The 25022-nt window shown below is 34.1% G+C and overlaps 4 protein-coding genes across 10 annotated transcripts; 3 read left to right on the forward strand and 1 right to left on the reverse strand.

Moving 5' to 3' along the window:
• The first annotated feature begins 1014 nt into the window (after positions 1–1014).
• LOC144575652 (Tetratricopeptide repeat (TPR)-like superfamily protein) lies at positions 1015–3687 on the forward strand. Its single transcript, XM_078325861.1, has one exon. It carries the CDS (start codon positions 1379–1381, stop codon positions 3659–3661), a length of 2283 nt encoding a protein of 760 aa, XP_078181987.1. The 5' UTR covers positions 1015–1378; the 3' UTR covers positions 3662–3687.
• A 3455-nt stretch (positions 3688–7142) lies between these two features.
• On the forward strand, positions 7143–10361 carry TAF12 (TBP-associated factor 12). Its single transcript, XM_078326044.1, has 8 exons — positions 7143–7614; positions 8122–8280; positions 8846–9250; positions 9334–9408; positions 9551–9629; positions 9740–9804; positions 9907–9942; positions 10029–10361. Exons 1-8 carry the CDS (start codon positions 7258–7260, stop codon positions 10119–10121), a joined length of 1269 nt encoding a protein of 422 aa, XP_078182170.1. The 5' UTR covers positions 7143–7257; the 3' UTR covers positions 10122–10361.
• A 2353-nt stretch (positions 10362–12714) lies between these two features.
• LOC144575536 (S-adenosyl-L-methionine-dependent methyltransferases superfamily protein) lies at positions 12715–14469 on the forward strand. Its single transcript, XM_078325715.1, has 5 exons — positions 12715–13079; positions 13172–13278; positions 13385–13829; positions 13937–14052; positions 14145–14469. Exons 1-5 carry the CDS (start codon positions 12852–12854, stop codon positions 14347–14349), a joined length of 1101 nt encoding a protein of 366 aa, XP_078181841.1. The 5' UTR covers positions 12715–12851; the 3' UTR covers positions 14350–14469.
• Positions 14470–14969: 500 nt separating this feature from the next.
• LOC144575537 (uncharacterized) lies at positions 14970–21770 on the reverse strand. Of its 7 annotated transcripts, XM_078325716.1 has the most exons (13): positions 21571–21770; positions 21390–21484; positions 21226–21283; positions 20951–21145; positions 20776–20855; positions 20614–20696; positions 20477–20528; positions 20272–20340; positions 20081–20167; positions 19942–20006; positions 16577–16771; positions 16378–16454; positions 16224–16281 (listed from the first exon to the last, which is right to left on the reverse strand). In XM_078325716.1, the coding sequence occupies exons 1-11, from the start codon at positions 21677–21679 to the stop codon at positions 16600–16602; spliced, it is 1065 nt and encodes a 354-aa protein (XP_078181842.1). In that variant the 5' UTR covers positions 21680–21770; the 3' UTR covers positions 16224–16281; positions 16378–16454; positions 16577–16599. The 7 variants fall into 7 exon arrangements, with proteins under 7 accessions (XP_078181844.1, XP_078181845.1, XP_078181843.1 ...); XM_078325720.1 differs by lacking the exon at positions 20272–20340; XM_078325718.1 differs by lacking the exons at positions 16224–16281; positions 16378–16454; positions 16577–16771; ... (2 more) ...; positions 20272–20340; positions 20477–20528 and adding exons at positions 14970–15439; positions 15517–15581; positions 15669–15755; positions 15840–15908; positions 16058–16109.
• Between the last annotated feature and the right edge of the window lie 3252 nt (positions 21771–25022).

Below are 25022 nucleotides of genomic sequence, written 5' to 3' on the forward strand. Positions count from 1 at the left end.
CCCAGTTACAAGCAACATCTTCACATGTATTGCACCATTGCATCACGTATTCTTGATCGTGGCTTTCACGATCACTGTCATTTTTGTCAAACAACTGACAAATTATTCTCAATTATATATGCAGTTCTATCTCTGTAATGTCAATGGGGGGAACTACACGTAATTATAAATCTTCACGTTTATCCAATAGCCCATGAAGAAAGACAAAAGCATCTAATTATACACGCTTCCATTCTATCTAAACAGGTCATAATACAAGGTAAAACCAACATCTTTGTATTATAGCACTGTCCAAACATAGAAGTTGAGACATCAGTACCAGTTACCAAAATAGTATAAGAAACTTAATATTCTGTTATAAGAATCATGGTATTAGTGAAAGAATATTAAGATAATTGTACTAAACAAGTATATAGATAATTACTTCAAAATTTCACAGATGCTCTAATAAATAATTTGATCCCCACCGATAAGATCCTTGTTTAAATTATCATTGAATAACCTTAACATGCAGTCATATACAAATATACTTCAATGGTTAAAATTAACAATATATATAGGAAAATCAAGCCTTAAAAGTACACTAAATCCTCTTTTAAAAGAGCATTTATAACAGACTAAACCAGAACAATAAAAGTCCATTTTTATAGAATTTTACCACGGTCACAGTTTTTAAAGAGTAATAAATTACGAATGTTATTTGTTAGATTCATTTTTTGTACTTGAGAAATTCTGAAGTTAAAAGTACTGACAAAAGGAGAATGAATCATGGAGCTGATATGAAATAGATTAGCATATCTATCAGATCAGGTATTATGTTTGGTTACAGGTTGGTACCAGTATATTTAGGTCGTATATATATCAAATTGAATGCTAGCACATTTGGTTAAACTAAGGTTGCAATTTGATTCTTGGCTTTTTCTCTACTGCTGTGGTCCCATTTGAAATTGGTACCATTTATATCTTATTTTGCGGTTCCTTTCTGATGTTTATACAATTGTATTTAGACAAATTTGAAATTGAGTACATTAGAAAAGACAAAGATCTAAATCAAAGAAAATGAGAATCAATAGAAATAGAACATAGACCTGTTAGAATATATCAACTAGCAGTCAGAGGAAACCTAGATCCAATGCCAGGGGTATTTACGTACTTTTTAATCTCCATTGAGAAAAAAGAAAGGGAAGGGGAATTTATGGGCTGACATCAATTGAGTTGAGCCCAATTTGTACTCCAAACATTTTGGGCCAAGATACTTAAAATCAAGTGTGTTTTAGGTCTGACCTTGTTCTTATTTATTTGAATAGTTAATTTTTTTTTTATCGCATAAATCTCCTCCAAGTAACACAATTTGAACTGAGATTGCATTGGTTTTCTCATGGGCATGATTGTAAGACCAATTACCCAGCTCTCTAGAAGTGGAAAAGTGACTAACTCAGCAAGGCAAGCTTTCAGTACTAAAGCAATAATAAATCCTGGGATCCCCTCACACGCCCACCAACTGTTTGATGAAATGCCCAAAGAGAATTCATCTGCCTTCGATCGGTTGTTGATCAGCTACACTAGGAATAACCGCCATAGAGAAGCATTGGTACTGTTTTTACAGGCCAGACAGTCGGAAAGACCCATTAATGACTCTACTGTCTCTAGCATTGTTAAGTCGTGTGGGGCCTTATTGGACTTCAATCTTGGCAAACAGTTTCACTGTTTTTGTGTAAAGAATGGGTTCGATAAGTTTATTTGTGTGGCAACTTCCCTAGTTGGAATGTACATGAAATGTGGTTTTAATAACGATGGAAGGGGAGTATTTGATTTAATGCGTGAGAAAGATTGTGTCGCATGGAATACCATGTTTGCCAACCTTGTGCTTAATGGTCTTGAATTTGAAGCTCTTCAATTTTTCAATGAATTGAAAGATAATGGTGCAAAACCAACCCTAGAAAGCTATGCGGCAGCGATAAAGCTATGCGCAAATCTAAAACAGTTGCCCCTTGGCCGGCAACTTCACTCTTGTTCGATAAAGGCAGGCTTTGAATCTGATAATTATGTTATGACAGCACTCATGTTGGCCTACATTAAATGCATGAAACTTGACCACGCATTCCAGGTATTCTCCTCAATGCCAGGAGATGCACGGAATGTAGTATCATGGACTGCGATAATAAGTGCCTACGCGCAAAATAAAGACCCAATTAAAGTTGCCTCACTGTTTAGTGAGATGAGGAGAGACTGTGTGGAACCAAATGACTTTACCTACTCAACTCTGCTAACAGCCTCTCCTGCTATATCGCCATTTCAAATTCATGCTTTAGTGATTAAAAGTTATTACCATCATGTACCATCTGTTGGTACTGCACTTCTCACAGCTTACACCAAATTAGGGAAGACTCGTGAATCTCTTGCCATATTTAAATCCATTGATGCAAAGGATGTAGTTGCATGGTCTGCCATGCTGTCATGCCATGCCCAAGCGGGCGACTCTGAAGGAGCAGTGAATCTATTCAAAGAAATGGTCGTGCAAAGCGTAAAACCAAATGAATTTACTCTTTCAAGTGTTATTGATGCTACCTCCAGCCTGGATGCACCTATAGATATGGGTAAGCAGTTCCATGCCATTTCAATTAAGTATAAGTACATGAACTCGATATATGTTAGTAATGCACTTGTAGTAATGTATGCAAAGAAAGGTAGCATAGAGAATGCACAGAAGTTGTTTGATAGACAGTCTAATAGAGATCTTGTGTCATGGAACTCCATGATATGTAGCTATGCACAACACGGTTACGGAAAAAGGGCTCTTGAGATATTTCAACAGATAGAAAAATCTAGAGAAAAAATGGATGGTGTCACTTTTATAGGGGTAATCACGGGTTGTGTTCATACAGGTTTAGTTGAAGAAGGCAAGAGATATTTCAATTCGATGGTTAATGTCCGTCGGATTAGACCAACAATGGAGCATTACTCTTGCATGGTTGATCTCTATAGCCGTGCCGGTAGACTAAGTGAAGCTTTTGATCTTATTAAAGAAATGCCGTTTCCAGCCGATGCAACAGTTTGGCGTACCCTTTTGGGGGCATGTAAAATACACCGAAATATCGAACTCGGGGAAATAGCTGCCAAGAATCTGATATCTCTCGAACCTGATAACTCGGCTGGTTACGTGCTATTGTCTAACATGTACTCGGCATTGGGTAAATGGGAGGAGAGCACTAAAATGAGAAGTATGATGGATAGTAGAAAAGTCAAGAAAGAAGCTGGTACAAGTTGGATTCAGATAAGAAACACAATACATTCGTTCATAGCCTCAGATACATCACATCCTATGATTGATAAAATTTACGAAAAACTTGAAGAGATGATGATTCAGTTGAAAAAAGAAGGGTATCGACCTGATACAGGTCTGGTTTTGCACAATGTGGGAGAAGAACAAAAAGAGAGGATGCTGTATAGGCACAGCGAGAGATTGGCACTTGCATTGGGTTTAATTTGTACGCCTAAAGGGGTGCCATTGCAAATTATGAAGAACCTGAGGGTCTGTGCAGATTGTCACACTGTTATCAAGATGGTCTCGGCAAGTGAAGAGAGGGAGATTGTAGTAAGAGACAACAGTCGGTTCCACCATTTTAGAAACGGTTCTTGTTCTTGCGGTGATTATTGGTAGAATTGGATATAAAGGCAAGAGAGAGAGTGGATGAATTCTAACTGATGTTAGTGTTTTATTTAGGCCAGTGATTACTGCTACATCATGCAGCTGCTTCGTAATATTATTTAATGTTGTATTTGATGCATCCTGTAAGTGTTTTTTTTCCCAGTAAATAGCATCTAATATGTGATTGCTGTTTATTTAATCAATATAATTTATGTTGTTGGGGAAATAATAAAATAAAATTATTGAATATGGTTTATATTGCTTGCTCGTACATAAATTGAAGTCATTTCAGCTTCATTTTGGTGGAAATAGATTGTACAAAAGTAACGTATAGAAATTGTCAGATTGGTTATTTTCATGTATGAGTAGAGAAAGTCGTGTGGATGACATTTTGACGGTTTAATTTTGTTACTGAAATTTTTTGTTTGAATTATTAAACATTAAAAATGGAGGTATTGGAATTGGAGAGGCAAAAAAATGAGCCTTTGAACAGTCCTCAACATCCAAACTAGTTATATGAATTATTTATGTGATTGTTCTTTCTCACCCCCAAATAGTTTATGAAATTTTTATGTGTTTGTACAGATTCCTTTCTTAATAAAGAAAAAAATAATAATAAAGTGATGCGAAAAAAAGAGCAGCCGTTACAGATTTCATCAATAATTGGCAAAGCGAAAAACTATGAACTACATTTGCAATTAGACAGTACACGGCCCAGACTCGGCCCAATCCCAAAGTACAGTCGGACTCGGTGGGGCCTCTGAACGGCTAGCACAGGGACGGAATGCGGATCCTCTCTGGCAACTCAAATATTGACTTTGGATCCAAACAGTCCTATCAGAATCCGGACAAATCCGATCCGAAAACTCTGTCTTTTACACTTTGGTTTCTGTATTTTATTGGAATTGGTGAAATAAACAAATTAATAGAATTGACTCTTCTCTAATACTCTTTCACAATAAAAAAAAATATCAGCGGATTATTACTATTTTCTTTTATAAGCTGATTATGGTTTAATTATTTTTTTGCCGGGAAAAAAAGAGATGAAATTTTCTTAATATTGCACGAGCAGGAGGAATGTATTATATTTAATTAATATGTTGTCTCATCCGTAGACTTGAACTGAAGTAAATGTTCCGTACAAAATAGGAAATGCAATTTGTATTAACGTGTTAGTTGGGGAATGCCCATGTTTACTAGGTAACGTAACATAAAAGTAAAAAGATAATTCAAACATACATTAATTTTAAATAAAAAACAATTCAATACTTTTAATAATTTTCAAATTTAAAGTTAAAATTGTAGATATTTTTAGTTTTTAAATAACACGTATTAAATATGTACAAGTTTGAAAATCATTTATACCATTTCATGAAAATAATTAAAATTTTAACAATAGAATATATTATCAATTAAACTTTAAATTGATTCAAATTTGATACACCCTATAAAATTAATTGAGAATACATCTATGATGTAATTAAATTATTTATGTTAACAATATTTTGAAGATATTACAAAATAAACGCCAGAATATCTCAAGAAAAAAACAAGAGTCAAGAACATGTAAGAAAATAAAAGGATATCTATAAAATATTGAGAGGAACTTGCTTTAAATTATTTACAGTAATTAGCTTAATTGAGTGTTGACGTTTTCTTAACTATCATGCATGCGTTCGCGCTATAACAAAAATTGTAACCTAGTTTTAGATCGAAATTTCGATCGATGTTCAATTCGCGTCAAAATTTGTGCAAGCATATTATTTATAACATCCTACAAATCTATACTATCAGTACGAATTTTAACGCAAATCGAATGACCTAAACCGTAATTATGCGAAGAAAATTACCTTGATTTGTCAATGCCTGACACAAGAAGTCCATGCACGCGAGAGGATTTCATATTAATGAAACAGAAGTTGATTACAAAACACATCCGCTTGGAATTAGTATCTCCATCATCGAAATTAACTAGGGATCGTAGTCCAAAATGCATTAGAACATCTAACTAGCAAGATAAGCCATTATTGTCTTCAAAAGAGCTGAGGTACTATATAATCTTGAGAGAAAGGTGCATTCGAATTTTCAGAGACGAGCAAATCCCTACAATTCTTACGGAAACGGTAAAGGATGAATTCACAAGCTGATTTTATAATAAAGAAAGAAGTGAAATAGAATAGCACAACACTAAGACAAAATATCTAGTTTTTTACTTTTTCTTTGCAAAATAAATTTTACTATGAGTCCTTTTCTTTCTTTACTATTTTCATTTATTTAAATTCTGTTTTTCTGTTTTATATCTTGTAACTTTTTTTTTTGTAATTTATACTTGAATTAGGTGTGACTCTCACATTTGTTCTTAAAAAAAATAGTCCTGTGATTAGTCCATGGAAATACATTCTTGTGATTTTTTTGCAACTCTCGTTCTAATTTAATATATAAAATTTGTGCAATTAATTATTTTTTTGAGTCGGCCGTTGGTGAAAAGTTAGCGGGTTTGTTTATGGGTTTTCGATAATCAAATATAGATAGTGGAACTGGTTTGGTAGGTTGAAGACTATGAAGTCAATGCCAGAGAAAAGTTAAGAGGAATCTTGCACTATGCAGTAAAGGCGATGGATTATACACGGTTAAAAAAGCTAATGATAACACGGTTCTGTGTCTATGCATGTTCGTGCACATCGTGTATGAAAAATCGATTTTTTTATACACAATTCGTACATTCTTTTGAAAGAAGATGTTGAAACAAGTGATTTATACACGATTATAATATCCGTGTATAATGATAACAAGAGTTATATGCATATTTGAAAACCAAACACGATTTGAACGTATAAATTAAAGGACGAATTTCATGTATACTCCTATAAAAAATTAAATTAAATTATGTATTCCCCCACCAAAATTCATAATAACATATTTATCCTTTTAAATTTCAAAAATCCACAAATATACTCAATTTATTGATTTTTATATTTAAAACACATTTTAAATTATAATGTACCCGTTTTAATCTTTATTAAAAATAAAAATATGTATTCAGAGTAAGAATTTTTTTCGTCTTCTAACATACTAGTTTCGAGAATAAATGGTTCATTTCACTACCTGTGACACACATAATGTGGCATTTAGGTATATACTTGTATGTGTGTCACAATAAGAAAAAAAATTATTTGCTTCTAGAACAGACAAAGTAGAAGACAAATTTTTTTAAGCATGTTACATACTTTTATTTGTTAATAAAGGGTAAAATTGGTACTTTATAAATTTAAAATAAGTTTTAATAGAAAAGTTAATGAATTGTGTAAATTCGTCAGTTTTTTAAAATTTAGAAGGCTAAATATAATATTTTGAATTTCAGAGGAAGAAAGACATAATTTTTTTGTTCTTGAGGGGTATATATGAAAGTTCCCCTAAATTAAAAGATTGACACGTACGGGCCTAATATGATATCAGCCCAGAGGTCGGCCCAAAAGCTTCCAAATTAGTCGTACTCGGTGGGGCCTGTGAACAGCGAGCACAGGGACGGGAGAGCGAACGATAAAGGGCGAGCGCTTTGTTCAAGGGGGGAAGAAACAACTCGAAGTCTCAAACAGAGTGGTGGTGACATGGAGTCGAAGCCATCGGAAGCAGGAAAGCTCTCATCAGCGCCGCCGCCTTCGGAAGGGGCGGGTGGCGGCGGTCCTGGTGGGCCACCGTCTACTTCTCAAACCCCGGCGACAACCGGCGTGTCGTCATTTCCTCGCCTCCCCTCCTCTTCCTCTTCGTCTACTATTGCTACCACTACTAGCGGTGCGCAATCAAGGAGCGGCCTTGCTATCGGCGTACCAGCTCACCACTCTATCCGGTCCCACCAGCCTTTCACCACCTTCGGCCCCTCTCCGCCCCCTTCCCTCCAACACCAACACCAGTTTCTTTCTCCTATACACCGAGGCCCGGATCCTTCCCCTTCTTCTACTTCTCAGGTTTTAACCTCGTTTTTGCCCCCTTTACCTCCTTTATCCTAATATATAAATTCCCAAGTGTGTATTTGCTACTACAATGTTGTATCTAGTGGAAATTTTAGGTTAAATTTCGAATGGATTGGGTGTAACTTCCAACTATTTGTTGCATGGTTTATGCTGTTTATGTAAAAAAGGCTAATTGCCTAGTTCTAAACCATATTTTTGTAGACTTGACCAGACCCATAAATGGTAAGTCATTGTGAATAATATTGGTAGTATTTTCCTAGTTAGAGCCAATCAAATTCTTTGATAATAGAATGGTTATAATTTGTTCTGGTATATCATTTTTTATATGATAGTTAGAACATTCATATTTGAAAATCCACATTAGTTATAGTAAAACATCCATTTGCTTGTGCTGATTTTACCATAAGTTTGCATCAAATGCTTGTATTATTATTTTTTTTCATTCTAGAGAGCATAAATCTGCAGATTTTACCATATATATATATATATATATATTTTTAGGTTAGATCGACATCTCCTGGTATTCAGAACATTGGCATGTTTGCTTCCCTTAGTGCGGGTCAGTTGCGACCAAGTGGACCTCCTGCTTCTCAGCCTCAGCGGCCTGGCCAGGCTCTTATAAGAGCACCTTCCTCTTCAAACCCTGCTTTCAACCAGCAGGTAATTAACATGCAATAACTAACCTGTCATTTTCCTTCTAGTATTCTCATGGGGCCCGTTCGGCAACATGTGGAATAGTGAAAGAATAGAGGAAAGTGAAATTTGGAATAGGTTTCTATTTTGTAATATTCCAGTCGTTTTACAGTTGATGGTGGAAGAGTGAAAGAGTATCGGTAAATGAGCCAATTTCATCTCTTGAAAAAGAACAGTTCCTTTATTCCGCCATGTCCATGGAATAGAGAATTGCCTCATTGAGAAATAGAGAAGGGACCATAGTGTAAAAAGTAGGGGTTTGACTGCAAAAGTTCAAACCTAATTCCATTTCCACAATTTCACTCAACTCTATTCTCGTTTGGCGGGAATAGAACCTCTATTCCACTCACTCTATTCCCCTTTTCCACACTTGCCGAGCAGGCCTCATGATAGTAAATTTGCTTCTTGTATGTATGGTGCATAAGGTTTCAATGGTGTCCTTGATTTCGGCGATTCCTTATAACAATGTAATGAATTTGTTCCCCTACTTTAGCTTTTTTTCTTGTTCTCCTTTTCTTGTATCAATTTGTAGCAAAGAATGGTAAGTCAAGGCATGTCAAGACCGTCTTCTATTGGGCCAACACCACCATCATCATTAGCACCACAGCAAATGCAAATGCAAATGCATGGGCCTTCTTCTATGCCACCTCCTTCTGCAACTACATTTAGACCGCCACAACAGAGGCCGCCTCAAACTTTGCAACAATCAAGGCCTCCATTGTACCATGGCCCGATACAACATTTGCAACAAACTCCTCAGAACACACCCCTTCCACCTGGGCCCCACACATCTCCTTTTTTACAGCAGGCGTCTAGAGTTCCTGCAAGTGGTAGTATGGTCCCACCAGGAGGTGAAATGGGTATCACTAAAGTTGACCCGCCCGAAATTGGTGATAAGGTTATCTCTAAGAAAACTATCCAGGATTTGTTCTCCCAGGTGTGGTTGCATTCTTTGCTGCATTAATTGTGTCATCTAGTTTGCATTTTTCAAAAACTGAAATCTTTTTGCTATTTTGACAGATTGATCCATCTGAGGAATTAGAAGTTGATGTTGAAGATGCTCTGATTGAAATTGCTGAAGATTTTGTTGAGTCTGTAAGTCAATAGTGCCTGGTTATTATATATTGTCTTTGAGAGTTGCTTGAATTAAAAAGAAACAATTGGTGGTTATGAAGAACCACTTTATGAAATAAGGTTGAGGAGTTATTGTTTGTTACTTACAGTGTTTTATATGTAGCTAACAACATTTGCTTGCGAATTGGCTAAGCATAGAAAATCGACCACACTTGAGACTAAAGACATACTCCTCCATGCTGGTACGTATATTAAGATTTTTCCAAGTGTTTATTATCTCTTCTCAAAATAAAAAAAGAAAAAAAAAAGAAAATGAAGAAACATCGACTTATAACAGTGGTACCACATGCAGAGAGAAATTGGAACATAATGCCGCCTGGTTTCAGCAGCGAGGAGATCAAATTGTACAGGAAGCAGGTGATCCTAATTATACATAATGACATACTTAAAATACCAAAAAGAAAAAGAAAAACATAAACTAAATATTAAATTGATGGATTTTGGGTGAATGTATTGCAGAATGTGAGTGATATACACCGGGAGAGACTTGTACTGGTAAGATTTGCCTTTCTACACTTGTTCTTTTTGACATTTTTTTTAATAAAAAATGCTTATTTGAATGCTTGTTTGAACGGGACCAGATAAAGAAATCTATGGGGGATCAGAGGAGTCATGCTTCAAGGGCTGCAGCTCCCGCTCTCACTTCCCCTGCGCCCCAACAACACAGGCCTTAATTCACACATTACCTTCAGCCTAACTACGCTTAGCACTTTTGACAGCAGTGAGTTGTATGTTATGATTCACATTTTGGTTAGGAAAGAGATTTTACAAAATTTATTTTTTCCTATCTCGTTTTGGACTTGTAGCTAGTGCCTTTTTGTTGAGATTTAATTACTTGAAGAGCCTGTGACAAGTCCAAGCTGTAACTGTTATTTTGTGATATTCAGTAGCTAGTAATATAATCGTTAATTATATAGTTTCTTTATTTCTTTAAAATGTCAATCGACTACCAAAAGTACCAGGAGCTGAACTACAAAGCAAAAGCAATCGTATAAAAAGGGAACACAGTACGGATGTAAATGATTTTTTCTACTTATAAATGGAATTAGTTTATGGATTCTAAGTTTTTAACTGAAAAAAGAAGTAATTTTGAACCGACCTGTGCGCATCAGTTCATTCTATCTGGCTCTGCAACCTCTGTTAAGGAATTTACGTAGCGGAGTTGTCACTGTAATCATGACAACTAATCATTATCATTAGTTAATGAGGATTTTTAATGTCTCTATTTTGTAAATCATTAACGCCCAAAAATTCTAGGATTAAGATGAGAAAATAACACCATTAAAATAAAACTTGATTTTAAATTACTTCAACTATACACGTAAACAATTACAATAATTCAATCTCATTACCAGCAAGGGGCTTGTCTGGACAGAAAGAAATATGCACTAATGAGTTATTACAAAGTACGTAAGAAGAAAAATGAGTATTACAAAATGTTTTTAATTTATGAAGTTTTATTATGAGTTTAATTTTAGAATCTATCTTATTAACTTTAAAAGAAGAATCAAGATCATTGAAACCAATTTATTTTACGAGTGATATGTTTATATGTAAAATTTGTAAATTATTAGTATAATTTTTTTAAAAAAAAAAGAGACTAAAGCCCATTTCATTACTGAAATAGAATTAAATACAAAAAGGAAAGTGATTTTAGGATGCCATCAACATAAGGCACTCCACAAGGCTAACAAAGCATAGTCTAAACAAGTCATACAGTACAAAAACCGTCACAATTGCTAATTGCCAAAAGTATTTAGGAACAACTAGAACTAAGCCACACATAATAGGGCTAAGGTTAGGGTAACTATTGAAGCAAAATAGGTCAGCTAACTTCATCTTCTAATCAAGAGTCACTGTTGTTCCTGCATCACCCCCTTGAGGTTGGTTACCACGAGTGGGAGAGGCATGAACTGCTGAATAGGAATGACATCTTCTATAACTAGGAGCCAGCCCTCAACTGCATCCTTAACCTTTTTCTTCATATTAGCTACCCAATAATTGGCAAGGGAGGCGATAGAAGAACATGTGAGGAACAGTTCGAGCAGCCGGTGGATTGGATGGAAGAACATATAGCTACTGCGCCTACTGGTAAATGGATCGAAACATTAGAGGTCGGATTAGGAACCTTGACTGTTGTGATTAATTCATTTTTTCCATTTCAAGTGGAATTGGATTTTGGATTTGGTTCCCTTGTCATGGCATTGCCTTGGGTGAGGCCAACCCGATTTGGGTATGGTTCCTTCACCATTTTGAGGAGCCCAAAAAATGATGGTTCATGGCTGGTTTGTCAGTGCGCTGCTGTGTATGAGGCTGACATAGGTGATAGAGCAAGATGTAGAAAGGGTGTTTTAGCCGGACACAACATAGAGCCTGAGTTTTGTGCTGACATGAACAAGACAATTGTGATAGTGAAATTAGCATTGCAAAAATTGCTCAAGGTACTTCAACTCTATTGCAAGCTGTTCTTTTAAAATGAATCTATTTTAATATTATTTATAGATATTGTTCAATTATTATTTTTGTTGTCTATTTTATTATTAAAATATATTATTTTATATGAGAATATTTTTTTTCTCTTATAATATCCCGTTACAATGCACGGGCACTATACTAGTTAATAAAATATATTTGGAGACCAACTTGGCAACTTATATATTGTATGAAAATTTTTTACTATTTTTTAAGAATTTGTGAAAATTACTGTTTTTCATAATAATAAAAAAAATCTGTTTTGTGATTTTAAAAAATCCATAAATATAGTAAAAAGATTTTAAAAATGTAAATTTGGTCAGAATCACATTTTAATATGGAGAATATGTTGAGCACTTCAAATCGACTATTTGAACTTTAAAATAGCAAAAACAAATTGGTAGTCTTGATCGTACCACTATGAGCTTAACCAATATGTTGTATTTATATATAATTTTCTATATAATTTATAATAAAGTGTCATACATATTGTAAATTAATTTCATTCTCAATATAACATTTTATAATAATTGATTTTGATTGTATATTTAATCTTCATAAATCTGACTCTGCCTTTGATTATTGTGATCAAAAGAATTTATATCACCTAAGGTGACAGAATATTTCTGTTTATATTCCTGACCGTCTGATCAGAATCTTTACAAATATTAAAAAGAGGTCTTTGCATTCTACCTTAGAACCGGTTGACTTAAATTCTGATCATACGGTCTGGATTTAAACAGAAATATCCTCTTACCTCAAATTCTGATCATCCGGACCGTGAGGATATGGACTCTGACCAGAAAGCGGATTGACTTCTTCGCGATTCGGAAGAGAACTGAGCGGACAATGATTCTGGGGTTTTGAACCTCACCTTCACTGCAACTGCAACGGGCATGACGGCGTGAGAAAGAAAGAAAAGAGGCAAAGAAATGGGGAAGAACGGGAAGAAACATAGGGAGTCTCACCACCGAGCATCTCGTCGCCTCCCCCGAGACGACGACGATTCCTCCGCCTTACCCTCCTCTGCTTTCGATCTCCCGCCGCCAACTATAGACGACGAACCAGAAGAATGCGAAGAAGAATCTGATGATGAAACGAAGCAGGATTTGGGGGATGATTCTCCCTCTAAGTTCCACCTCTATCAACTCTCTGTCCAGGTCACTTCCATTTCTATACTTAACTTCTTTACTTGATTTAGTAGAAATGTATTGATTTTTAATTGATTTTCGTACCAACTGGCAAATTGCAGTCGCCAAAGGGAGATATAAGCTACTTGGTCAAGTTCTTTCTGATGTACGTTGGTGGGAGGCAACCCCTCCATTTCCAAGAAGATTTCTGTGGTACTGCTCTTCTCAGGTAGTTCTCTCTCTCTCTCTTTCTCTCTGAAACAGCATTTTTGTGATTAGACTAATTACTCAAGTCTTTTGACCTATTGATGTTTGTTTTACATCTGCACTGGCAGTGCTGAGTGGTTACGAAGTGACCCGAGAAGAACAGCAGTAGGGTTGGACCTTGACCTGGAATCTCTTAATTGGTGCCTAGAAAACAATTTAAGCAAAATCAGGTCTGATGCTTATTCAAGACTCTCCCTTTTTCACGGGAATGTTTTGCAACCGTTAGAAGCAAGACTTGTTTTACATCCTCCTGAAATTGATCACATCAAGGATTTATCTTTGAGTGATAGCACTGCCCGTACCATGAGAGAGGCAACATTGCCTGCCAGAGACATTGTATGTGCATTCAACTATAGTTGCTGCTGTCTCCATTCGAGGAAAGACTTGGTTGCCTACTTCAGGCATGCATTAAATGTTTTGTCAAGAAAAGGAGGTATCTTTGTTATGGATTTGTATGGGGGTACGTCATCCGAATGTAAGTTGCGCCTTCAAAGGAAACTTTCTGGATTCACTGTAAGTTTTGCATTATTTTGATAGTGTTTTACTCGAAGGTATTTCATTTGTAATAATATGTTTACTTTAGATTGCTTACGTCTGGCTTAAATTGAAATTTCGCACAGTACATATGGGAGCAAGAAGAGTTCGATGTTATAAACAGGAGAACAAAAATCAGTCTCCATTTTCAATTTGGAAAGAAGAAGACTATGCGACATGCATTTTCATACCATTGGCGATTGTATGTGATATTTAATTTGTGTATTTTATTATAATTCTTATTCTGAGTCATCTAAATTACGAGCCTGAATGAGTACTTTTTTTTATTGGTAGATGGTCAATACCGGAAATAAAAGATTGCATGGAGGAGGCAGGGTTCAAATCAGTTCATACTTGGATAAGAGAGATGCCAGACACACACTTGCATGAAAATGCAGATGAATATACAGTTGGTAGAGATGTCAAGTATGAAGAGCTTTCCTCTTTTCACCAAAGAGATGCTTGGAACGTCTATGTTGTTGCTGTGGCAAATGTTTAGGTCTGCTGCGCATGTAACTGTACAACAGTACTGGTATTAATTTTCTCAAACCATGTTTTTCTCTCAAAGGATGGTATTTCTAGGATGCTTATATTAAAGAGGCATTTTTTGCACTTTCAATTACAACTGATAGCCCATAAAACACACATTCTAATGCAAGATCCCTAAGGTGATGAGAAATTATATTGATATTTTAAGTTATGTTTCGTTGCTATGGTAAATATAATACCAGAACGTGCATCATTTTCCATTGGTTGAATTTAGGGTTGAAGATTCACTAACAACATAGTTTGAAAACCTTGACAATCATTAAAAATAACTCTCTAAAAACATGAATGTCTTTGTCTTTCTGTTGGTTTTCTCTAAATTTATGAACAGAACTTCATATTCATCGTCAATATAAATCATTTTACTAGTTGTTCAATGTCACTATAATTGGGGGAAATACTGTAATTAGTATCGTATTCCACCTAATCAACACTTTTTGTTTAAGTGAAAGCCTTTATAACAGGATCTGTAACCCTCCCTTTGCTGAACCTTCGATTTTCATTTATTCTATATTCAATTGCAGTTTAGTTGAAATTTTATTTTTTCTTAATCAAATTTAATTGCTAAACCAGCAGATACCAGTACTATATTTTTCATTATTGTTATAAAATTGAGAAAATATAGAACCAAACCATGTAAATATAGAAAGGAAAGAAAGAAAGAAAACATCAACATCTGAATAGCATGACAGTGATTGCTTATTTTATTAGCTTTGTTACAATACTAATTGATGGAATCGAGGAACTAAATAAGAGCAAAGCCAATGCTTATGATGTTTTATTCAACTTAATTACACCAAGGGACTTTGTAGAAAGATGTTAGACTGTTAGTCTATCTATATCTATAAGCTGTTTATTAATAACAAAATTTAAAAATTATTATCTTGTGTAATTAAACTCAAGTTTTAAATTCAAGTTTAAATCCACTTCAAGCACTCAAGACAGCATCATTAGCTTCTTCTGGATTCTCTTGAGTTAGCCTTTCATAGATCACAATTGCTTGATCATTCTCAAATGTTGTGGTGAAATGCAAATTATGTTCACTATAGGAGAGAAGCAAATAACATGTTAAGCAGCTTTTAATAATCAGCAGACATGATTTTTTTTAAGTTTGGCTTACTTGAGTGAATAGATGATCAGTCCAATTGCAACCACCCCAAAAGCTAGATAGTACAACCAATCCACCTATTTGCAATATTTTCATTTTTTTTTAAACATTAGAAGCCTAGATGACTTTTAAAGTTAATAATAGATGAAGCGCAAGGAACTGACTTGTTGATGATAAAAGAAGACGCGAATGAGCACAGCCCACATGTCAGATGTTAGTAGAGACAGATTAAAAAGTGTTGCTCCACTCATCTGCATTATTAAAATTAGACCCAATTATAAATGAATTCCTTCGATCAATTTTTTATTTTTTTTATTTTGAGGAAAAAAGTGAACCTTGAGAACAAAAGGAACAATGGTATAGAATAAAAATGAAGCAGCAGCAAATCCTGCAAATAGAGATATCTAGAACAGCAACAGCAACAAGGCATCGCTTCTTTATAAGGATATATAAGCTCTATATATATTATTTTTTACTCATGCTAATTCTGCTCCTACAACTTTTTTTAAAAAAAAAATTAAAAAAGAAGATAATATATTTGCGTATAGCCTACCATAGTGGGGGTCCATTTGACTTCTTCAAGACTCTTCTTCTCAAAAATTGATCTGACAATTTGATACAATAGAAAACAAGATCAATGCAGAATCTTCACTTTTTAAAATTTGTATGCATTTGTAAACAACATGAAGGATACATTTGAAGCATACTGAGTAGCGCCCCAAAGACCCCTAGCATTGCGACCGATTCTACTCTATCTTTCTTCTTTACACAATACTCCTGCCAAATTTCATTTCAGAAAAATTAATTACTTTATTAGAAATGGATAAGCTTTTAGAAATAATGGCAAATTTTTCAAGAAAAACAATGAATTACCCCGGCCACATTACTCATAGCACAACATAATGTCCCAGCAATGACAAGGGCATTACCCAAAAGAGGTCTACTTCCTCCTTGAAATCAATAAAATACCAATTAAAATATCATTTAGTGAAAATTATAATATCTGAAATATCCTTTGGTAAAAATAATTATAATAATAAAGAATTTATTTTGTGTAATTGTCATTAATTACCTCCACCACCAGAGACACCAGCATCAGAGATTAGCACAAAAACAAGACCTACCACACAAATGCCTGCAGCAATAATCTGCCACACGCAATATCTGGTTTTGAGAACAATCCATGTCAGAATCATCACCCATGGAATTGTCCAGGAATCTAACAGTGTCACACTTGTAATTGATGTGTATTGATATGCCTTCACAACTGTAAACAGATAAAATTTGTTCCGTTAAACTACAAAAACAATATAATAAATAACATTAAAGAATGACAGATACTCATACCAAGAAAATTTGCCTGTATATCAACAAAAGCCAATCCAACGTACCAATACCAAGGTACCTGCAATTTATCTATATATTCAGAGCTTTCCCAATTAATTCAAATCTAATTCTTTTGTAACAAATACTGTAAAATTGGAAGCTTGGAAAAGATATATTCGTGTGTATACGCACACACACACACACACACACATACTAGCAACTTGCGGCAACGGCATAAGAGAATGGAACCATAGACTAGGGACAGGGATAGATATGTGAAGAAAGATTGTGTGAGAGGTGCATCAGCCCCTACATATGCCAAAAGTAACTATAAGAGTAATAAATTAGGTAAATAATAGAGAATTAGATTGTAATAAAAGGGTTAGTCTTGAACCGAGATCTGCAATGAGAGAGGAGGTAAAGCTGGTAACAGCAAGGCAGAAGGAGACGATTTGACCCAAAAACAACAAGTAGATAAGCCTCCATATCTCCCTCTTCTTCATTCCCATTTATCCAATTTTAAAAAAGGGTTAGTTGATGCATCAAATAAATGGGTTATTTACAAAGAAATAGGCCTCGACATTTGAAAAAGAAGAGATGGGAGAAGATGTGTTTGCAATAATTAACAAAGATGAGTTGATATATGGGAGCAACGACAGTGCAGTTGACTAGTGACCATCCAACTAACTCAAAACTAGGTCAACAAGAATGTGAAGCACATTTCTATTTTTGTAATAGTTTAAGGTACACCTCTTTAAGAAAATAAAGTGTTGTCAAGATTGTTAGATTAACCGCTGTCAATAGCTGCTTAATCGCCTAATTACATTAGCTGTTTTTTTAATTCTTTTTTATATGTCCATGTACTTTACTCTTTCCTCGTGTTAAACATCTGCAATCACATATGAACTCAAAAGTAGTGACAAAAATAGTCTTAGTTTGTTAACATCAACATAATCAATAGAAATTTTTTTTTCTGTTGGTAAGCCAACATGTTATCTGTTCTGTTTGCTACATATGGGTACAGTGCAATACCAGTGACAATTCGGACTTGGGTTGGTATTTGGTCAGAATGGCAAATTCTGTCATGTTCTACTGGTTAGTAGGGGCTGATGATAGCGTAGAGGTAACTCTCATGATTTTTAATTTTTTAACATGTATACATAAATTTAATTGAAATTTTTTTTTTTTAAAGTTTTTATATAGCTCAACCTTCTTCATAAAATATCAAACGTGTGCTTGTAGTCTACTGGTTAGAAACTTAGAATTCCACTTTGAGTTTGTGCAGACATGGGTTCAAATTTCAGTGAAAATACATTATAAAAATTTACATTTCAGCCTCCTAATCTAAATTTTCTAGTTCTTCCCCCTTTGGTTGGAACTGTGCATACTGGCAGAGACATGCTAATTAATGAGTCTATAAATCTGTCTCTGTTAGGTTTTCTTCCCTAAATTTATGAACAGAACTTCATATTTATCATCGATAAAATCTTCTAGTAATTGTCCAATGTCGCTACAATTGAGGGAAATACTTGAATTAGTCTCGTATTCTACCGAATCAACACTTTTTTGTTTCAAGTTAAAGCCTTTAGAACATGATTGAAGATTACTTTGGACATCTGTAACCCTCCCTTTGCTGGCATCACCTTCGCTTTACATTTATTCTATTTGAATACAGTTGAGTTAAACTTTAATTTTCTTAATCAAATTTAATTACTTAACCAGCAGATAAGAGTACTATATATTTCATTATTGTTATAAAATTGAGAAAATATAGAACCAAACCATATAAAAATAAGAACGAACGAAAGAAAGAAATATAGAACCAAACCATTTAATTACTATACATGACAATGATTGCTTAATTTATTAGCTCCGCTGTTGCAATACTAATTGATGGAAGGAGAATCAAGGAGTTAAATAAAAGACTTAATTTATACACCAAAGAGACTTTCTAGAAAGGTATTAATCTATCTATGTCTACAAGTTGTTGATGATATTTAAATAAATTCTTTCAAATCCACTTCAAGTACTCAGGACAGCCTCATTAGCTTGAGTTAGCCTTTCATAAATTACAGTTGCTTGATCATTCTCAACCGACGTAGTGAAATGTAGATTATGCTCGCTATAGGAGAAAAGCAATTAACATGTTAAGCAGTTTTTAATAATCGTCAGTCATCAACATTCAAAAACAAAAAATAATCATCAGAGATATATATAGAGTGAGGCTATGATATTTTGCAAAGTGCGGATTCGTCTGTACTATGAATTCATATCCTCTTTTCTAAAGGTCAAACAGTCGATTCCAACCATTAAACATGATCTCCATATGAAGATGTACTTGGATCAATTTTACATTTTTTATAGTTTTTTTACTATTTTTTAAAGAGGAGGGTTCAAATGCACCCAAATTTTTGTGCACCCAAATGCACCCTATCTTTCAAATCATTTTTCTTCGTTTTCAAAGTCTGAATACTCAATACGAACCGTTAGATGCGATCTATATATTAAGATGTGCTTGGAGACCAAATTTTACATTTTTTAGAATTTTTTTACTATTTATTAAGTCACTTTGAAAATCGCTGATTTTTCATTTTCTGGACCATTGGATCAGCGATTTTCAAAGTGACTTGATAAATAGTAAAAAAATTCCAAAAAATATAAAATTTGGTCTCCAAACACATCTTAATATATAGATCGCATCTAACGGTTTGGATTGACTATTCGGACTTTGAAAATGGAGAAAAAGGATAGGGTGCATTTGGGTGCACAAAAATTTGGATGCATTTGAACCCTCCTCTTTTTTAAAATAGGCAGAAAATCATTATTTTTGGATGAGGTTCAAAAATCTTTAGATCATGGTATTTATTTTCTGCCTATCTAAAAAATAGTTTAAAAAAATCTTAAAAAAAATGTAAAATTTGTAATCCAACTACATTTTTATATGGAGATTATCTTGAATGGTTCGGATCGATTGTTTGAACTTTGCAAACGAAGATATTGATCTACAGCACAGACCGTTCCACACTCGGCAAAGTGTCGTGGCCTCATTCCATATAATATGTTCTGTTTGGAATTGAATTGAAGCTCATATTCAAGTTTAGTTTAGCTTACTTGAGTGAATAGATGATCAGTCCAATTGCAACCACCCCAAAAGCTAGATAGTACAACCAATCCACCTATTTGCAATATTTTCAGACATTAAAAGCTTAGATGTCTATAAAAGTAAAAAATTTAAGTAAAAGGAACTGACTTGTTGATGATAAAAGAAGACGCGAATAAGCACAGCCCACATGTCAGATGTTAGTAGAGACAGATTAAAAAGTGTTGCCCCACTCATCTGCATCATTAAAATTATACCCAATTATAAATGGTATTCTTTAATCATTCCTCCTGTCATTTTCTCTTCGTCTATTTTATTTTGAGGAATATAAGTGAATTAACCTGGAGAACAAAAGGAACAATAGTATAGAATAAAAATGTTGAAGCAGCAAATCCTGCAAACAGTGATATCTGGAACAGCAATAGAAACAATTTCATCACTTCTTATAAGGATATATAAACTCTATATATTATTATTTACTCATGCTAATTCTCCTCCTCCAACTTTTTTTTTAAGAAAAAAGATAATATTTTGCATATAGCCTACCATAGTGGGGCTCCATTCGACTTCTTCAAGGCTCTTCTTCTCAAAAATTGATCTGACAATTTGATGCAAGGGAAAACAAGATCAATGCAGAATCTCTAGCTACATATTTATCTAAACAACAGAAAGGATATTTATACATTTGAAGCACACTGATTAACACACCAAAGACCCCAAGCATTGCGACCACTTCTACTCTATCTTTCTTCTTTACACAATACTCCTACCAAATTTCATTCCAGAAAAATTAATTACATAATTAGGAAAGGAAGCTTTTATGAGTAATGGCAAAAATGAATTACCTCGGTCACATTACTTAAAGCATAACATAATGTACTAGCAATGACAAGACCATCACCCAAAAGAGGTCTACTTCCAGTACCTACCTCAAATCCAATAAAATACCAATTAAAATACCTTTGGTGAATTTTTTTCATAATAATAGAGAATCTATTTTGTATAAATGTGATTAATTACCTCCACCAGAAGAGACACCGGCATCAGAGAAGAGCACAAGAACAAGACCTACCACACAAATGCCTGCACCAATAAACTGCCACACTGAATATCTGGTTTTGAGAACAATCCATGTCAGAATCATCACCCATGGAATTGTCCAGCAATCTAACAGTGTCACACTTGTAATTGATGAGTATTGATATGCCTTCACAACTGTAAACAGATAAACATTTATCTGTCACATTACAAAAACAATATAGTTAATAACATTAAAGAATGACAGATACTCATACCCAGAAAATTTCCCTGTACATCAACAAAAGCCAATCCAATGTACCAATACCAAGGTACCTGCAATTTATCTATACATGCTGAGCTTTCCCAATTAATTCTAATCAAATTCTTTTGTAACAAAAACTGTAAAATTGAATTAAAGATTGAAACAAAAAAACTATACTAGCAACTTGCGGCGACGGCACAAGAGAATGGGAGCATAGACTAGGGACAGGGATATATATGTGAATAAAGATTGTGTGAGAGGTGCATCAGCCCCTACATATGCCAAAAAAGTAAGTATAGATAATAAATTAGGTGAATAATAGTGAATTAGGTTGGAATAAAAGGGTTAGTCTGGAAACCAAGATTTGCAATGAGAGAGGAGGTAAAGCTGGTAAGAGCAACGGAGAAGGAGACGATTTGACCCAGACACAATAAGTAGATAAACCTCCATATCTCCCTCTTGTTCATTCCTATTTCTTCAATTCCAATTTAGAAAAGGGTTGGTTGATGCATCAAGTAAATGGGTTATTTACAAAGAAATAGGCCTCGACATTTGAAAAAAGTGAGATGGGAGAAGAAGATGTGTTTGCAATTATTCATTTCTTATTAACAATGGTGCGTTGGTATATGGGAGCACCGACAGTGCAGTTGACATTTTAAAATTCAAATGAGATCTGATTTTGTGATATGACTAGTGAGCATCCAACTAACTCAAAATAAGTAAACTAGTATGTGAAGGTGAAGCACATTTCTATTTTTGTAATAGTTTAAGGTACGCCTCTTTAGGAAAAGAAAGTGTTGTCAAGATGGAAACAAATCTGCTTAAATCCCCTCGGATTTCAGGAACCTGAATTTCTCATTTCAACGGTCTATATGTTTCAATATATATTTTGAGATTTCTGCATTAAAAAATGTCTGCTTTGAGATTCGTGTATATAAAATTTAGACGGCTGAATTTAGTATTTCAGGGTCCCTGAACATATTTGATTCCTGTCAAGATTGTCACTTTGTCAGATTAACCGCTGTCAATAGCTGCTTAATCGCCTAATTACATTAGCTACGTTTTTTTGTTCCTTTTTATATGTACTTGCACTTTACTCTTTCCTCATGTTAAACATCTGAAATCACATATGAACTCACAAGTAGTGACAAAAATAGTCTTAGTTTGTTAACATCAAAATAATCAATAGAAGTTTTTGTTAGATTTATTGTTAACCTCGTTGGATTTAATATCAATATTGAGCATATATGTAATCTAATTATGCATTGTTTACTGTCATGTATGGTTGTCAATTAAAGTGATCAAATAAATAAATAAATAATCAATATATTTATTAGGATGTGGTCCACAAATGTGTAGAACAATTTAGGCAAAAATTAAATCATTGATGGACTGATTCTGAAATTTACAATTAAGGAAACCGATTCTCTAGCTGCTGCACATATTTTGATGCAGTTGTACATTTTTTGATGCACATTTTTTTTAAGTTGGCATGCGGCTAGAAAATCGGTTTAGAGTTAGGGTTTGGCAATATGTCGACTCTACATCTCTATAAATAGGTTGGTCCCCAAAGCACAAGAATATACGAAAAGTTATAGAATTTTCTAGCCATCATCTAGTTAATTCTGTGGTCTTCTCTACTTCTCCCGATTAAAGAATAGAGAGGTGAGATCATTAAGGAATTGTGAACACGATCTCACAAGGGCAGTCTTGTAGCTTTGGAAGGCTTCATCATATCACTAAGGAGGCCACCGACGCTTCAACCTCTACATTGGTACGAAGGTTTTCTTGCCGCTGTCTCACAAGTTCATCAACCGCTTTTGAGAGAAGCTTTGCATAAACACGCTAATGGAGTTAGGTATTGCGTCTGCTCCATAAGAATTGATGAATTTTGCATGATGGCCATTTTGGCATAGGTAGATCAATAGTGACATATTGAATTGAATTGTTTATGTGGTCCAATTGTTTTAATGTAACAATAAGGTTCCAACAAGTGGTATCGGAGCCACTCCTATGCTAATTTGGATTATTTGTTTAGAATTGATCTAGAGAATAAACAATTAATGGTTGATTTTTCAATTGCTTGCTAGAATAAACTCTGTTCTAGATTTTTTTTGAAAATTATTTATTACTCTGTTTTGAATTTTGTTACTGTATTTTTCGAAAATTGCATGGAATCAGTTTTGATTTAATCAATCATGGTCAATGGTTAATATTTTATTCTAAGAGTTTGGCATTATTCGGGTAAAACTAAGAAATGATTTATATTTGGGCCTCCATAAATGAATTGTATTTGTGCATAGTTTAAAACTAACCATTGACCATTGAAAGAAATTATTTTTCGAATAACAGAGTTTTAAGCCATTTTTCACGCTGCTATTTTTTTTTAGACCACAATAGAGTATGCAATAATTTGATTATTGGGTTAAGCCAAATTTCAAAACTGCAGATTATTGTAAAGCAATTAAATTTTTTTTTTGCGTCAGTTTAATTGCACATTTAGATTATATAATTAGGGTATAAATTATTGTTCTTTTAAAGGCAAAGAGATATGTAATTTGAATTTGAATTAATTGATTCTAATTGTACCCAAAGGTACCTCTTTTGATGAGGTTAATTCAAATGCATTTTATGAAGGAAGTTAAGGTGCAATTAATTGATGTAATCATTATCGGTCCAAAGGAAGGTAATGGTTACAAAAACTATTTGTGCAAGTGAGTAATAATAAAGTATAGTGATGACAAAAAATTTTATACATATGTCAACATTGTCGGCCCAAAGGAAGACATGTTGTTCGGTATATTCTAGGTTATCAGTACTTTATTATTGCGCCAAAGTATCATAAGAAATTGACCAGTTACTTAAAGGTAGCCGCTTAATGGAAATTGATACTTTGATTTTATGATGGTATAAGACTCATAAAATATATGGTGATTTATTAAGACAAGTTGCAACACGAACATAACAATGTCAAGGCAAGTTCTGTCTAGGCAAGTCAGAATTTGAAGCAGATCCTTGTGATCCCTGACTTACCTGGCAACTTACATGGTTATGAAATTCGGATGCATTGTGACAATAAGAAAAAATCATCAAATATTTTTTTAGCATTATGGCCTTTACTAGAATTAATAATTTAAAATTTAAAATTTCTGAATTAAGACTAAATCGTGTTTATGGTATGTTTTTTGTGAATCAGCTAGCATTACTATAGGTTTTAAGGATATTCCTATCTTGAATGGGACCAATTTCAGAGTTAGTGTTGATGATCTTGAATTTCAGCTAATTTGAATCCTAAGGGAAAGCCTTTAGAACATGATTGAAGCTTACTTTGGACATCTGTAACCCTCCCTTCGCTGGCATCACCTTCGCTTTTCATTTATTCTATTCAATTACAGTTGAGTTGAACTTTTATTTTCTTGATCAAATTTAATTACTTAACCAGCAGATAAGAGTACTATATATTTCATTATTGTTATAAAATTGAGAAAATATAGAACCAAACCATATAAATATAGTAAGGAAAGAAAGAAAGAAGAGGAGGGTTCAAATGCCTTCATGTTTTTGTGCCTCCATCTCTCTCCATCATTTTCAAAGTTCAAACAGTCAATCCGAACCGCTCAACCTAACCTCCATACTAAAATATGTTTGGAGACCAAATTTTATATTTTTAGAAAATTTTTTACAATTTTTTTAGATAGGTACAAAATCAGTAAATCTGAACCATCTAAAAACAGTATTTTTGTACCTATCTAAAAAAATAGTAAAAAAATTCCTAAAATTATAAAATTTGGTCTCCAAACATATTTTAGT

The sequence above is a fragment of the Carex rostrata genome, chromosome 24 (assembly GCF_964058835.1).
Source record: "Carex rostrata chromosome 24, lpCarRost1.2, whole genome shotgun sequence".
NCBI classification, from domain to species: domain Eukaryota; kingdom Viridiplantae; phylum Streptophyta; class Magnoliopsida; order Poales; family Cyperaceae; genus Carex; species Carex rostrata.

Excerpts from the sequence above, each read along its gene's own strand:
- LOC144575652 (XM_078325861.1), top strand. The coding sequence starts at position 1,379 with ATGGGCATGATTGTAAGACCAATTACCCAGCTCTCTAGAAGTGGAAAA.
- TAF12 (XM_078326044.1), top strand. The coding sequence starts at position 7,258 with ATGGAGTCGAAGCCATCGGAAGCAGGAAAGCTCTCATCAGCGCCGCCG. Across the intron at positions 8,281-8,845 it reads ACCCTGCTTTCAACCAGCAG|CAAAGAATGGTAAGTCAAGG; the intron begins GTAATTAACATG and ends ATCAATTTGTAG. Across the intron at positions 9,943-10,028 it reads ACCGGGAGAGACTTGTACTG|ATAAAGAAATCTATGGGGGA; the intron begins GTAAGATTTGCC and ends GAACGGGACCAG.
- LOC144575536 (XM_078325715.1), top strand. The coding sequence starts at position 12,852 with ATGGGGAAGAACGGGAAGAAACATAGGGAGTCTCACCACCGAGCATCT. Across the intron at positions 13,830-13,936 it reads GGAAACTTTCTGGATTCACT|TACATATGGGAGCAAGAAGA; the intron begins GTAAGTTTTGCA and ends AATTTCGCACAG. Across the intron at positions 14,053-14,144 it reads TTTTCATACCATTGGCGATT|ATGGTCAATACCGGAAATAA; the intron begins GTATGTGATATT and ends TTTTATTGGTAG.
- LOC144575537 (XM_078325716.1), bottom strand. The coding sequence starts at position 21,679 with ATGAACAAGAGGGAGATATGGAGGTTTATCTACTTATTGTGTCTGGGT. Across the intron at positions 20,168-20,271 it reads TTGTTCCTTTTGTTCTCCAG|ATGAGTGGGGCAACACTTTT; the intron begins GTTAATTCACTT and ends TTAATGATGCAG. Across the intron at positions 20,007-20,080 it reads TCTTCTTTTATCATCAACAA|GTGGATTGGTTGTACTATCT; the intron begins GTCAGTTCCTTT and ends TATTGCAAATAG.